Raw genomic sequence first — 15648 nt, 5'->3', positions numbered from 1 at the left:
CCTCAGAGAGAGGTCTGTGCTGCACTGCTTAATCTCCATGTTGTCGCATACTAAGTAAACTTGTTAACTGGTTCATATATATATGAACATATAATATTACTCTGTTCAGGATCCTTAGTAATCTTTAGCTGGTGGAAAATGCTCTTACTCGTGAGAGAGCCAAGTGGAACAGGTTGGTGTGCTTAATTATCACTCCCAATAGCCTATGTTGTTTGATAAGATCTTGCCTAAGAAATGCATACACCATTTCTATCTAGCTGCCAAGCAGTTTTATGTTTGTGTATTACACTTAGAATATGTAGCCTGCCTCAGAAAGCTTGTCTTGTTGAAGTGACTGGGACAATTTTATTGATAGACTGTTCCCAATGAACAGGGAAGTGGATAAATTAAGGTGACTTAATCTCCTCAAGTGTGATATTAAATTTGTCTTAACTTTAATACTCTCCTATATTTCAGGAAGTGTTTATAGAAAACTGAAGAGTTCTCAAGGGATGAATTGTGTTTTGCAAATACAGCCTTACAGTAGGGAATTAAAGAAACACAATTGAGTTTAGTTAAAGGAAGAAAAAGCAATTCCTGGAATTTGTCCTTTGGTTGATGACCTGGTAGAGTTACCTGGAAAGACATAATGGAATGAGTGTCAGTAGCTGTAGGTGATCTACTCAAATACAGACAGAAAAGCTGAAGTTGTGAAGAAGAGGAAGAAGAAGAGGAACTGAGCTTTGAAACAGCTAAGATGGGAGGAGGGTAATAGATTCTTGCAAGCTATCAGCTAATCAGGGATATCTTTCTAAAAACGAACTTTGGCCCGAATTACAGCATATCAGTTTGTTTTATAAAGTAGCAAATGAAGTTGTTTGTGTCCTACTGCAGAGGAGACTGGAATACACGATCATGAAAGGAAACAAATCTGAGGAAATTGACAGGCAATGTTAAGATAAAACATACGTACTTTTGTCTCAGCTGCTATGTTTGTAAGCAGAAGGGAGCTGAGGAAGACACAGCTTTAACCAGGCTGTAAATGAGAGGGAGGCCAAGGAAGACGTGTAGCAGAAAAGAACATCTATGAGGGCTCTTGTAAACTTTTTACATGGCAACTTCCTAGTTAGAAGGGTAAAAATAAAAGTAAACAAAACCCTTCAGAAATAGCTAAAGGAGCTCTAGCAGATATCCTTAAAAGCATTCCAGTGGAGTGCCAGATGGGTGATTGATGCAAAAATACATACAATAAGGGTATATACTTCTCTAGTGAAGTGGGGGCAAACTAAAACACAAGACTCTAGATCATATGCTGAAGTGAACATTGCAGAAAAGTAGACTTCTGAAAAAAGGCAGAAATGTTTGTGTCCAGTTAGTAGTCCAATCTTCTGAAGGACGGCATTCTTTTCTATTCTAAGCACTTCTGTTCTGTTTTCTGCACCCGTTATTAATAGGGTTCCTTATTTCACTGGCCCCTTTGGCCCCCTTATAAGAGAATCATGAGATGTAGTCAATGATTTGAAATTTCAGTTAATAATGCTGGCAAGAGTTCAGTGAAGAACTGTGTAGTAACTGAGGGCACCGCATGGGGTGGCCATGAGTGATTGGTTTGTGCCTAATGACTTCTAATGTGGGTCCCTTCTACTTGATATTCATTGATATGATGCTGATAACTGTTATGTTAGCTGACTTCAGCCTGACCTAGGAAAGCTTTTTGTGAACTTTGTATGCTTTACATTTTTCATGAGCTCCCCTTACCCCTTATGGGAAACCACGTGAACTTTCAGCCTTCATATTATTTGGTGAGGAGTTCCCATTGCCTTCCACCTCATGTGTGTGAAGAGTAGCATTGGTTTTGGGCTGTCAACCAAGCTTTGTCTGTCACTGTGACATCGGATGATTTTGTAGATCTTGGTCTTGTCAGTTTTCTAAGCTGAAGCACTAGCTTGATTGTTCCCTGTATAAAACCAATGCCTATCTTTTTTCTAGCTGAGTGAAACTGGAAAGTTTTCTATTTTCTAATAGATTTAATTGCTGTAGGTTTACTGGATGGTATCCAAGTCATCCTCCGTACTGTTCAGAAGCTGTAAATAATTATGAGCATTAGTAAGTGGTAACTAAGGGACTGCACTATTAATATTTGGCACAAGCCTTCCTGCAGAAATAACATCATCTAAACCCACTTAAACTTTCTGTGAAGGAATTTGGACTGCCTGGTGTGCCTTCGTAGGTCCTACGGGATTGGGCTGTGGACACTGTGGAATATTTTATTCTGGAATACAGCAATGAGTTGGAGAAACTTCTGCTTGCAGCTGTTAATTGGGTGTCTGCTTTCTCTGTGTGTTACCCCTTCTTTGTCTCAGGGGATGGAGCTGCTGCTCCTTGGGGTAGGTTCATAGGTGTGAACAACAGCAACTGAAAAACAAACAAGAAAATGACACAGTGATTTATTAATTTATTTTTTCTAAACAAACTTTCGTTCTCCTCTACCCATTTTTTGCTGTTGGCAGGATTATTTTTGTTTTTTATGTGCATGATGTCTGTGTAGTGTAGGGACCCTAATCAGTGAATTCCTGATGTTCCCTGATCGTTACCTGCTTTTATGAAGGGCTGCCTTGATTTGGTAGTGTGAGACTGTTCTACATACAACAGCCATTTAAAAATGCTTTTTCAGTTCTGGTTGTAATGCAAAAGTATGCATTCAAACTTAACCATTACTTTAAAACAAAAATTGGAGGCTTTAAACCCTGCCTGGAAAAATACAAGTCTTAGATGTATCTCTGGCAACTGAATGTTGCTTCTTCCCAACATCAGCATTAATGTACAGACGCACATAAAAGGAATGTGGTCCGTCAGCAATTTCTGCCAAGGTCTTTCCTATTGCCTTTATGCCTTCCACCGGAAAATAAAATTTGTACTCTCACTAAAGCAATGAATACAGAGTGGCGAGGAAGCTTCTTCTAGCATGTCTGTATATTCATAACTTGTCATTCACAAAGGGAAAAGCTCCTGAAGCAGTCTCAGTGCAGGTGTGGATTAGTAGAAGGTTTGGGCAACCTTGCCTTGCTCCAACTGTGCAGGGATTTACATATGAAAACAAATCCTGCTGTGAGTAAGCTGCAAATGGGATTAAAGCATATAGCACGGGTATTTTAATAAATCACTGCTGTTGAAATTGACAGTTCTGCCCTTCCTATCTCCTGGCATGTCTCACCCCTGGCTTTGCAAGAGTTCAGGGTATCACCCAATGTTTCAGTGAGATGGTGCAGCTTGCTAAACTTACTGAAGCCTGTGCTTACTGCCAAGCTGTTTTTCAGCCTGATGAGCAGATAGATTCGGCATGTTGTGCAGAAAGGCTCTGGGGACTGTGCAAAAGCTGTACCAGGGGACTGAAGGGAAATGTGGAGGAAGAGTGACAAAGAAGAGAAGGAAGGAGTGATCCACCCTTACATGGCCGTAAGATGTTAGGTTAGCTGTTCTGTAAGACTGCTGTGAAGTTTTTGTTATCTCATGTTTATCCTGGGCTAGACAGGTAACAACTTTTTCCAACCTGTATAGCTTTTAACAAAGTAGTCACCACTCTGGGCATCATCATAGAAAACAAGACACATTCTGCTTGATTTGCTCATCTGAGTCATGCTATGAGTGGTGTGGTATTTGAACCTTCAGAAGCTGAACTTTCCTGATTGCTGGCTTGAGTGAGATGCATACTGTAGAGTGCCTGGCATTCACCTCAGTGATGTGTCCCATTGCAAAGGAATTCCAATTTATCCAAGCAAGAGAGAAAGAAACACAAAAAGGTGGTGCTGGAAGGAGGCAGCCTAGATTGTATCATTTACCCATCCAGTATATGGCGTCTAGCTTTATTTCTGATGTCCTGTTAAAGCACTTTTAATTGTCATTTTGGCTCAGACACTTGAATCCAATGGAAGATGAGAAGAAGCTGCCCTGCAGTCATGCTTGCCCTGTGCTGTGGCAGCAGTGCTCTTGGTTGGGCAGCTGAATAGGCAGCTTTCAGTACAACCGTTCTGCTTCGGATGCACTGTACCAGTGTTAGTGCTGGCCCTTGGGAGGTGCTGGGAACTTGCCCTACTTCTCAGTGCTCACTGTCACTGTCACTGCGCTTCGAAACTGCTTTTTGTGAATCTCTCTGAAGAGTGGAGTGTTGGATAATTCCACAGTATGAGCTATCCTAACTTTGAAATGCTGCCTTTCTCAGTGTTAGCAGCAGATCACTTAAAAAATGGAACTTTAGGCACATGGGAGGCAATTATTTTTGAAGCATGGAGCAAGGCTGGAAAATGGTATGCCTATTTTTTTTTTTTTTTTTTAATGGTCACATCTTTGCATGTTTTCCAGAAGACGTGCAAGTGCTGAATTGTGGCGGTATCTCAGTTTTTGCTATTTGGATATGGATTTTGCTTGTGAACTGTGTGATTTCAAAATGAAACTGGTAGGCTTATCATTTATGTTAGTGTTTCCTGTTACTCCACATAAATCAAAGGGACTCAAGATAGAAGAAGGTGGGGCTATTTGCATGAGTGAGCTTGTGGATGGGGAGTAATTTTTTTAAAAAATGGGTTTGGAATGACCTGCTTTGACAGGGGAGTTGGACTCAATGATCTCTGGAGGTCCCTTCCAACACCTACGATTCTGTGATTTTGTGAATAATTCTAAATTGTAGGTTTCTCTATTTCCACACATGATAATATAATGTAATATTAGACATGGTGTTGCATGTTTTCCTGCAGTTTTTTTTCCCTTTGGAAGCTACATACTCAGGCACTTCACAAAAAGCCTTGATGCCTTCCTATCCTGAAAACAGTGGGAGAAGAAAAATGAAGCTGAGCCTCTAATATAGTACTGAGGAAGTCAGAAGGAAGAAATATTGATGTTCGTATGAATCTGGCATATGTATATATGTTTGACAGCTGATTTTGCGTAAAGCTAAGTTTAAAAAAAGCTTTTAATAAACGAGTGGGGAAAAACAGACCTCAGAGATGTGTGTGCTGGAGCAAGCAGCTGAGTGGGAAATATCCTCAGCTTGGTTTCAGGCAGGCTGAGAATATCTTGCTTTTCCCATGGCTTTCTTTAGGACCAAAGGGAAACTGACAGCCTGTCAGCTTTTCTTTGTCAGGCTGGCAGGGTGCTGAAAGCAGGGAAGGTTTCTTCCAGTCACAGATGGAATTTAGAAGGACCAAAAAGCCTGTGACAAAGCTGGAAATGAATGTGTAAGGTATAAATATAACACGCGTCTACTCTCCTTTTAGTGATATTTGGCCCTTTTGTTTCTGTGCTTCATTGCCTGAAGATACAACCTGTTTGGTTGAGACCTGTTCTTTTCCATTAGTTCCTATTTGTTTGGCAGTAGATCACTGCAGGAAAGGTCTTTTGCGTGCCTGGTGCATTTATGTTTGTAGTAATAATAATGTGAGTGAAAAACAGAATCAGTTGTAAGCAGTGTGTGTAACAGTACTTGGACCAGGTAATCCAAACCAAAAGAAGATGCAAGAAACTGGGTTTGTCACCTTAATGAGCTTGAAGTGTGTAGAATGCTAAAGGAAGTGTGTAGCAGTTCAGCCTGTTCAACTGAAAAATGGCTGACATCCCTGAATGCATGAACTTTAAAAATCAAGAAGAAATATTACATTATATTATATTACTATAATATTATAGTCACTCAAGAACACGAATGTATTGTCTAATTTTGGTGCTAATAATTCTCCAGTATGAAGAAGAAAGAAGAAAATGAGAACCTGGCAAAAGCACACAGCCATATTGTGAGATTGGAAACTGGGGCAGCTAACAGAGTGCAGTAATGGTGCTTTGCCACTATAGAGGCTCTGCAGGAGACCCTTCAGAAGACATATTTCTTAGAACTTTGCATTAAAGGATTTTGCTTCCTTACCAGAGACAACTTCAGAGATGATGCACTGCAGGCAGAATAGTTGCCAAACTGAGGATGCAAGAGCTTGGCATAGCCACGGGAAGGAGAATTTCAACTTGCTCAGAGCAAGGACATTGTAATAGTTAAAACGAGCAGTTGGGCTTTGTGATATTTTTAAGCTCTAAATTAAAAGGCATATATTTAACTGTCTGAAATGCATTGTATTCAGTTTGTGTAGATGAAGAGTGAAGACATCCTTGAAACTTGTGCCTAAAGTATTTCTCTTCAGCAAACCAGCTGTTTGTAGGAGTGAGATGAAATCTTAAAACAGAAAGCTGCATCTCTTGGACTATAAGTGCAAACCAGACATTCTCAGTTGTGTGTTAAAGATGCACTGGTTTGTAAATTCCCACTGCTTGTGTAAACATGGGAAGTGCGTTGAGTAGCTTACGTACTTGTCTTGCATGCTTCTGCTCTGGAAATGTCGGTCCAGGCTGTGTGCAATCTTCCTGAGGAAGACTTTCTGGTTGTTCAAAAAATTCCACTTTGAAGTTGACTGCGCGCTGCAGCACAAGATGAGAGATTTTGTTGACAGTTCAGAAGTAATGTGTACCATTTGGGAGACTTCACAGAGCCTCTGCCTCCTCAGCTGGGAGATTGTTTGGTGTATTTGCGCTTTATTCCCCCGAAAGATTCTGATCAAAACTCACTAAACTACTACAGAAATCAGCAGTGGCTTTGATTAGGTTGTTATGTAAATGGTATTTATTTTGGATAATTAATTTTCCTACCTGATAGGATGGGTTTCTGTCAGTCTTTCAGCTTCCAACATCCTTTGGATGGCTTAGGGCTGATAAAAAACAAGGGTTGCACCCAGTGGTTGTGGAACAGTACGTCTTCACTCACTGGAGTGAGTACCAAGCTTAGTAACCCAGTTTGACAACTTTCACAGTGACTGGGGGAGCAGATTTTTATCCTTTAACTCTGCATGGGTCTGTCACTACTAGCAGAGTCATGAATTTTGGCGTCTAAAGAGTGAATGACCAGAATCAGATATCCAGCCCAAAGGACATAAAGCTTCTGTTGTCTATTAATTTTAGATCTTTTTTTCTTCTTTTTCCCTGTAATACTGAAACTGTAATACTTCGTTCCTTCCCACACAGACACAAAATCATCTGAGGGATCAGAATAATTTAATATTAAACTTTACATCTTAACATAGGTTTTTGTGAACTCTGTCAGCATTTAACACCGGTGGGTCCAGTTTTCAAGTACAAAATACAGCTATTTCCTTCTTTAACTTACACTGGAGAAATTCTGGGGTGCTAAGCATTGTCTTAAGTTGGTTTTGGTTTAAGGAAATAGAAACACTTCTGATCTCAAGCTCAGTCATTTTCCTGTGAATAGCTGTTTTTAGAATAACTGTTTTTTGTAACTGTGTCCACATCCATTGAAGTCAAACTGGAGATTTTGGTGATCAAGGTCTGTTGAAATAAGGCATCCAAAGGCTTACACGTAATCAGACTTTCAATAATGATGGTAAACTAGTAAGCTTTGCTGTACTACACTTCTAGCTGGAATTCACTGAACTGGTAGAGAGGCAGATGGCCATGTGTGAGGTCCTGAGAGCTCCTGTGGCTGAGGGCTGCTTACTCTGGATGCCACTGCTGAGAACAATACAGTCTCCAGCCCTAGCAGCTGATGTGCAGGAATGTACACAACCTTTTTGCTATGTCACTACAGTACATGCTACTGGAACCTATTAAGGAGGGAAATACTTCAGCCATAGCACGGACAGTCCAGTTTCACTCTAAGCAGGTTTGATTCCTGGAAGGAGCACAGGTGGAATATGGTTTTGCTTTTTTGTTGTTGTTGTGAAAGTGGTCCATATCTCTATCAGTCTTGAAGCAGGCATTTGTCTTTTGCACTTAAAGAAAAACAGGAGCTAGGTGTTTGTTTGCTTGTTTAAATCTGTAGATCTTGGAAGTCCTAGGGGACACCTTGTTGAGTTAGCAGCCAAGAGCCCTTGCAAATGAGAAGGCCACCAGCATCCTGGGCTGTATTAGGAAGTGTGTTACCAGCAGGTTGAGGAGATTGTGCCTTCCACTTTGCTCAGTACTGATGAGATACTTCTGGGGTATGGATCCAGTTCTGAACTCCTTATCGCATGAGTAAATTATTTTAGTTACTGCTTATTCTAGGCTTTGGAGCACCAGAGAAGTCCTTTGTCAAGAAAGCTGGAAGTAAAAACTATTTCCCTTTTTAAACAATGAGAGATAGGATCTGAGGCTGAACTGAGAGTCTCAGTGCTTCTATGGACAGGATAAACTCAGGATGTTGTCCTGTGGCTCCATTATCACTATGACAGCCTAGAAAACTCCTCAGGTGATGCCATGGTGTGACTGAGTTTTCTCAGAGACATGATGAACAAACCTGCTTAGGTACAGGAGGGTGTGTGGAGACCATGTTGATCTGTTGAGAAAATGTCTTTTAATTAACTTTCCAGAGCTGAAGGATGTTCTTTGTGCCTGTGGAGTTTTTCTTCTGTGTATTGAAGGCTTTATTTTTTTTTCCTTAGGTCAAAATGATACATCTTGTAGCTCTGTGGCTGGTTTAAATTCATGGGATGCCCCCCTCCAGCCTGTACCTTTTTTCTTAGGAAAGACAGGGGGCAGCTGTTAGGGCAGTAAATCACTTGAGCACCCTAAAGCTGTGCCTCTGCCTTTGCAGAGCTGGGGCTGCTCGTGCAGCCTGCCTTGTGCAGGTCTTTGTTGTAGCAGCTGGTAATGTGAGGTGTGCACCAGGCTGTGTGTGTGCCAGAAGGATGGGCTAGAAACACCAGCTTGGATAGGGAAGAGTTCCAAAACTCAGATGTGGTTTGTGGGCTGCCAGAGGCTGGGGAACACGGTGTTGAGTGAGTAAAAGGATGGCCTCAGCAAGCAAAACACACAGATCACGGCTCTGCTGTGAGATGTGGGATGATGCCACAGGGCATTTTACCATCTGGGAGTGCAGGGCGTTCCTGCAAATGTTATTAAGGAAGTTCAGGGAGCACGAATGTGACACTGAAACAAAACAGTATCAATCTGTTGGACAAATAGGAGGTGTTCTGGCAGGTGCTCCTTAAGCACCGAAGGAAAAGGAAAATATCACTGCTTTAGTTCAAACATCTTCCTTTGAACCATACAGACTATTTCCTAATGAAGATTCTGCTGTAGGAACTGCTTGTCACGTGGGGCAGTTGTGCCCGTGTGCACGTGATGCCTCTGGGAGCAGCTCGGGGACACCACAGTGCGTGTGCTGCTGAGCAGATGTCTGCCACCATTAGATGGGGTGCGCGCATCTGGGGCACTGTGCATCTACAGCATGGCTGGGAGAAATACAGAGTGGAGAGAACAAATCCTGTTGTGCTTCTTCCTGGTTCGTACTGTGACAGCTGCCTTCTGTGGTGGAGTACTGCTGTGAAGGGGAGAAAGCTTTCCTTACTGTAGCTGCGTGTTTTTGGTTCAAGTCGTTACGCATAGGGACTGTAAGTGTCTCCTTAATTATCTCTGAAGGAAACTACACAATGCTTTTCCTCTGCCATTGTGAAATCGTGCTTTAAGATGTGACACACTTCTGATTCACAAAGTTAAGAATTACATTTCTCTTAAAATAAGTGAAAAATGCATTGTGTGCTAGAGATAGCTGAGTCTTGCCCAGGGGTAATTGAAACTCATGGCGCTTGTGTAAAGAGGTCTTGACTCTCAGATGGGTGCTTGGCAGACTTGGTTGACCTACTTTAGCTCTGACCTTGATTTGCTCAGAGGTGTTTATGATCAGCTTTCCTGCGTGATTAAGCTAGTCACATGACTGCTTTTTTTTTTTCTTCTCCTTTTAAAGGGATGAACAGTAAGATTTGATTTCATTGCCTCCTTTTACAAGGGGTTAGACAAAAGAGATTGCACCCACGAGAGGGAAATCCTCAAGGAAGTGGTCTGAAATGGGCTGTGGAGAGAAGTTCTTGTGTGGCACAATGACAAAATGTAATCAGGAAGTGGCCTACATGGCATTTGTTCAAGTAGGTTCTTGGAGTACTTTCTCAGCGGGTAAGGTTCATAAACAGAAGATTTGGGCTTTGCTTGTGTTTATGGATAATTATTGTGTTGCTTTTCATAGAGGTTTTTTTGTTGTTTGTTTGTTTGTTTTTAGCCATTGAAAAACTAGCATTTTGAGGCTGAAAAACTCAAATATTCCCTTTTCAAGAAGTTTGTAAAAAGCCCTGACACAGATTACTTCTCTGAGTTGCTGCCTGTTGGTTACAGTGGGACATGATGGCTTTTGCTCTGATCCTTGTGTTGACTCTTTGTAACTTTAATCCTCATCTCGAGAGACGGCTGTGATTTTCAATTCCCGCAATGCTGATGTGTAGGGCTATGGTTGCGAGAACTGAGACAAACATTTAGGACATGGCAGAGAAAGGGCTGATAAGTAAGAATTGGAGAGTTCTGTTTTTTTTTAATGTAGTTTTTCTCTGCTTAAATGGCTAATGCGCCTCAAAGTAACTGCTTTGAAACTTCTGTTTTGATATGAACAAATTTTTGTGCATTAAAGTACATCAGTGTCAGTGTTGTGGTTTTTTTTTTTAAGCATTCTTCAGTAGAACTGTGTTAAATTTAAAATGGGTATTTTTTTCTACTTTCTTTCTTAATTCCAGCATGTCCCACCCTGCTGTCAGGTCATCATTAGTGGTCAGTGAGATTATATTAAACAGTAAAAAGTGGTTTTAACAACTGTGCTCACATACAGAGGTGGTCAGGAGCTTTTGAATTTTAAAGGTGGATGCTAGGGTCAGAAATTTTGGGGAGTACTTGTTTCTAGTTGGTGCATTATACACTGCTCAGGGTTTTGCATTAGATTCTAAGATCAAATTATGGATGCATGTTAGCCAGGCAGCATATAGCTGTAGCTACCTTCTGCACCTGACTGAGGTTGAGGGTAACATTTCTACATCTGAAACAAGAGCAGAGAAATGATGAGTGACTGTGGCTTTACTGGAGGGTTGTGTGTTAATGTGCAGTAATCTCATAAACCATAGTAACATAGTTGAGTTGATACTTGTTGAACTGCTTGAGTAGGAGAGACAAAGTAGACAACTAGGAGAAGGCTGATTTAAAATGAAAGTAAAGTCTGGTCTACAGGTAGTTGTATTAGTGTGTGTGAGAGCCTTCTTGTAAGCTGTGGTTATGGAGGTGATGGCAATTCATAATTTGCTTAAAACTTGTGATATTTTAGCATTTTGTCAATGTCTTCCTCGTGCCAGCTGGCCTCTTAACTTACCTGTACCAATATGCCCACACATTCATAAAGACCTGACTCCTTTTTCATTTTTGAGAACAGGCCACTGAGGGGCTGTCCAATGAGATGCTTGGTGAGCCCTCAGAAGCAGTCTGGAAAGTCTGCTTCTACAGCAGCAGTCTTGTGCTCACAAGCTAGTGATACAAAAGTCATGATTTGCCTGACCTGAAATTTAAGCACTTTGATCCCAAGCAATTACAGTTGCTACTGTAATAGGACTAATGAGTTTCAGTTATTTAATTCTGAATTTGTTGTTCTGGCAGAGCTGCAAAAAGCGATGCTAGTATTTTGTGGAGCTTCTGTTAGCTTCTAATTCTTAACATGTTAATGTATATATATGGGATTCAATAGAATTGGTTATAAAGTGGCCACATTGACGGAATATTAGTTTTTAGGCTTGAGAACTTCTGCAGGTGTCATAGGAACTCATCTGTGTTCTTGGGAAGTTCTGCTTGCATCGCAGGTTGGAAAGGCAGATGCAGTGATCGCACATATCAACCAGCAAGGAGCATATTCAGAAGACTTGCAAAAGCTTTTGCAAGAGGTAGTCCTAGAATGGTTTTCACATCTCACGTAGTTGAGTTTTTCATGAAAAAAGTGAGTTTTGTGGCAGGAATCTAGGAAGGAAGAACAATCATCTGCAGTCCATCCTCTGTCTTTGCATTGTCATTGAGGGACACATCTAAGGGCTTGAGTTTCCAGTATGAGATGTGAATTTTGTTTAAAGCTTGAAGCCTGCAGAATAGGACAAGTTTAACCACTCTTGCTTTGGGAAATGCCAAGTGCTGCTGGAAGGGAAAATAAAATCATAAGCCCAGCCGAAATTATCTTAAAGCTATGGCTACCTTAACATTAAAACAGCTTTTCTCTGCAGTGTAACAGCAGTTTGACTTATTTTGCAAGCATCTGACAACAAATGCTTTCAGATCTGATGATATGAATGGAGAAGGCTTATGTGATTAGCTGCAAAAACCAAAGAGAGATAAAGGCTCAAAGGAAATGATGCTGGGAATTTCCTTCCATTTCAGTACTTGGTCTGCTGGAAATGACATCTAACCCTTCTGAAAATGAATGAAGCTCCTATGCTTTATAAGGAAATGAATATTCTACTCTTGAGTAGATGAGACATTGTATTTCTCACTTAAAGCATCTGTTTGCTGCTGTAAAAAATGTCCAAACCAGATGTTGTAAACAAACTGGCCTTGAAGGTGTTTTTTACATTTCTTATGGTTGCTGCTTTTCTTTCCATTCAGGTTATTGAGAGTACCTGACTAACAGACTATGAGGCATGAAAAAGTTGTAAGGTGTTCAACTGCTTCAGGCTGAGCATCCTCTTCTTCTTCCAGGTGGATTTAGGCTTCCAAGAAAAGCTTTCAGGTAAAATCTTGTTGCTTCACAACTGATGGCATTCAGTAATGGATAAGCTTTTCACAGTGTTTCTTTCAGCTATGTGATGTTTGCAATCTAGAGGTTTATATTGTGTACTTTCTAGATGAAAAATGCACGTTACATTCTTCTGTATTTTTAACTAACTTGTCTTAGACCTTCCCTGAGTTATTAGGGTTTTTGAGGGGGGGGGTATGCTTTGGTGGAGGTATTTATTTAATTCATTCATTTTGTATCAAAATCTTTGGAATTCTGTTCCATAAAATTTAGGGGAAGTAGAACTCTCAAACCTTGTGGACTTTAAGAATATGGTCTTCAAATGAAGGAGAGAGGTGTGAAAATTGGTTTTCCCACTAAGCAGAAGAAAGAACTTATTCTTTACTTCTGTTAGGTTGCAGCAGTGCACTGGGCAGTAAACACAAGAGTAAACCTTTAGTTAAAAGTCATGTTGACAATGGGTGGAGAACCAGGGTGGAGGGAAGCCGCTCTGCATGTCACTTCTTGATGAGCAAATATGGATACACAGAATGTACTCAGTGCTCACACCTGAAAATACAAAGGAGAAGTCTTTAATCTTGCCCTTCATATTGATGCATGTTTGTTTTCCACTGGAGGAGGAAAAAAGTGGAATCATAAGATTCCAGGCCCAGAGTGATTCTCCTCCCCCTCTGCTCTGCCGTGGTGAGGCCACATCCAGAGTGCTGTGTCCATTTTTGTGCTCTCCAGTTCAAGAAAGACATGGAAATTCTGGATGGAATCCAGTGGAGAGCTACAGGGATGCTTAGGGGCCTGGAACTTAGCCCTTTTGAGGAAAGGCTGAGACATCTGGGACTGTTCTGCCTGGAACGCAGGAGGTTCCATGAGCATGAGAGGGAACTTCCTTTCTTTGGAGGTGATAGAGCACTGGCACATGCTGCCCAGAGATCTTGTGGAGTCTTCTCCTTCTCTGGAGATATTAAAAACCTGCCTGAATGCTTTTCTGTGTAACCTACTTTTGGGGAACCTGCTGTAGCAGGGAGGTTGGGCTAAATAATCTCCAGGGATCCCTTCCAACCCATTGTGATTCTGTAGCTCATGTGAGATATTTAATACACCAGTAGCTGAAAGAAAGAGAAAAAGCCTATGTCTGTTTATGGCAAAAGCAAATAATGTAATTGTAATTTTTGCAATTTTAAGTATATTAAATTGGAGATTTGTTCTGTGTGTGTATACATGTGTATTTAAAATATGTAAATTTATATGTATTAATAGTTACTTTTTTTTTTTTTTTTTTTTTTTTTTGCAACATTAGACAATCCAATGGCAGACCAAAGGATGGACATTTCCTCTACAATTAGTGACTTCATGTCACCAGACCCTGCTGAATTGATTTCCAGTTCCCTTAGCACTTCAGGAGTGGATTGTAATCGGAAAAGGAAGGGAAGCTCTACTGATTATCAGTAAGTTGGATTTCTCTCAATTTGATAATGCTGAAAAGCAGTTGCAATGGAACAGTATAATTAGAGAGATGAAATAACCTTAACCTTTTCTTGACAACCTGTTGTTTAAAGGCCGTAACAAAGAAAAATGCTACCATGCACTAAAAGGAAAATTCATTATTTAGTAATAAGAATAAGGCCTTCATCTCAGTGCAGCTGGAATTGAGGGCTATTGAATGAGGTAAGGCTCAGGAAAGAAACCTTTGCATAATGAGGAAAAAAAAAAAATAAAATTGATGAAATATATGATGTGAAGGTTGATTATGTTGACCGCATACATAGGAAGCAGAATGTCTGGCCAGCAGAAGGGAAGCTAATAATTAATTAGAAAGCAAAAGCAAAACTAGGAATAGTTCCTTCTTTTCACCAATTTTTTGCATTTTCAGTCATTTCCTGTCAGTGTGCTGCCAAACTTTGCCTGATGGGGAGCTATTTTGGTCTCCCAGTTGAATATGGGTCTGGGGAGTCTCTGGTTTGCTGCAGTAGGACTGCCTTTTGTTTTATCAAGTGACTTAATCTTGTATTGCTCTCCGGTTGCAAACTATTATTCCTGGTAGAATAAAGATTTGTTTCTTGTGGATTGGTGGTAGTATGTTTTCATTTCAAGAAAGCTGCTTCTCTTAAAGGGATGCTTGCTACTAACAAAGCTTAGAGGCACCATCTAAGCCATACCTTCTGTCTTAGGGCAGGTATTTGAAACAGAAAGAAATCACACCAACTGTGCTTTAGAATGGTGAAAGTTGCAGTAATGTGTGCCATGTTTCCAACTGTGTAATGTCTTCTGCTCTAAGTACACCAAGACCAACGTGCTTACTGTAAGTCACTATGCAAACTTCATGTCAATTGTAACTACAAAGCCTAGCTGCAGGGTAACCCTTGGATAGGCCCCTTCCATTATTAACACAGCTACATAATCCATTTCTATGTAACTTGGCACAGATTTTATCATTGTGGGCCTTCTCACAGTTGGCATTTCCTTCTACGTTAATCTGTGCTGAGGATGCCAATTAAGAATTCTGTTCCCTGTGCATGGAGATAATTTTTAGGAGAAGCTAGGTGCAATACTAATTACTGTGTACAGACCACGAGTGTACTGCATACGTAGCTTCTGTAATATAAGTTTAGCCTTCTTGAAAAGTACATGATTCCCTCTAGTTGAATTGACTCCTACAAAACTCAATGAAAAGCCTCAATCTTACCAACTTCCTCTTCTCTAGAAAGGATTTCTCCATCTTTATACTTCTGAGTAGGAAGCATTGCTCAAGTCCTCTTTTCCAAAAGACAGCTTGCTCTTGTAAGTTCTAATTCTGCCCTCTAGGTTGTGTGTGCATTTTATTAAATATGTGAAATGCTGTTTCCTTGAGTCAGTTTATAACAGCTGTCATTGTACAGAGTTCATGTTTTGTTGCAAAGAAAATGGTGACTAGTGAATATTCCTATTTGTAAGTAGAATTTAAGGTAGAATTCCTTGATCCCTCTTTCTATGTGTATGTATGTATAAATGTTCAAGAATTGCTACTGTTCAGCTTTTGCTGCCTATACAGTTATTTATTTGTTTTTATATAAATGGTGTGTGTCCAG

General features: G+C 40.5%; 1 protein-coding gene across 7 annotated transcripts in view; it reads left to right on the top strand.

Moving 5' to 3' along the window:
• BMAL1 (basic helix-loop-helix ARNT like 1) overlaps positions 1 to 15648 on the top strand; it is a 45881-nt gene that overhangs the window by 10904 nt on the left and 19329 nt on the right. For 4 of the 7 annotated variants that reach the window (XM_052693278.1, XM_052693280.1, XM_052693279.1 and 1 more), the window contains exons 2-3: positions 12457 to 12580; positions 13878 to 14028. In XM_052693278.1, coding sequence (XP_052549238.1) covers positions 13889 to 14028 — 140 coding nt within the window. In that variant the 5' untranslated portion in view covers positions 12457 to 12580; positions 13878 to 13888. Of the gene's footprint in view, positions 1 to 9782; positions 9955 to 12456; positions 12581 to 13877; positions 14029 to 14751; positions 14883 to 15648 lie in introns of those variants that run through there. The other 3 variants (XM_052693277.1, XM_052693276.1, XM_052693282.1) reach the window with 3 other exon arrangements.

Source organism: Tympanuchus pallidicinctus, unplaced genomic scaffold, assembly GCF_026119805.1.
Source record: "Tympanuchus pallidicinctus isolate F22 unplaced genomic scaffold, pur_lepc_1.0 scaffold3, whole genome shotgun sequence".
Classification (NCBI taxonomy): Eukaryota; Metazoa; Chordata; class Aves; order Galliformes; family Phasianidae; genus Tympanuchus; species Tympanuchus pallidicinctus.
The sequence above is the reverse complement of the archived record's forward strand: the minus strand, read 5'-3'. Positions and strand labels throughout refer to the sequence as shown.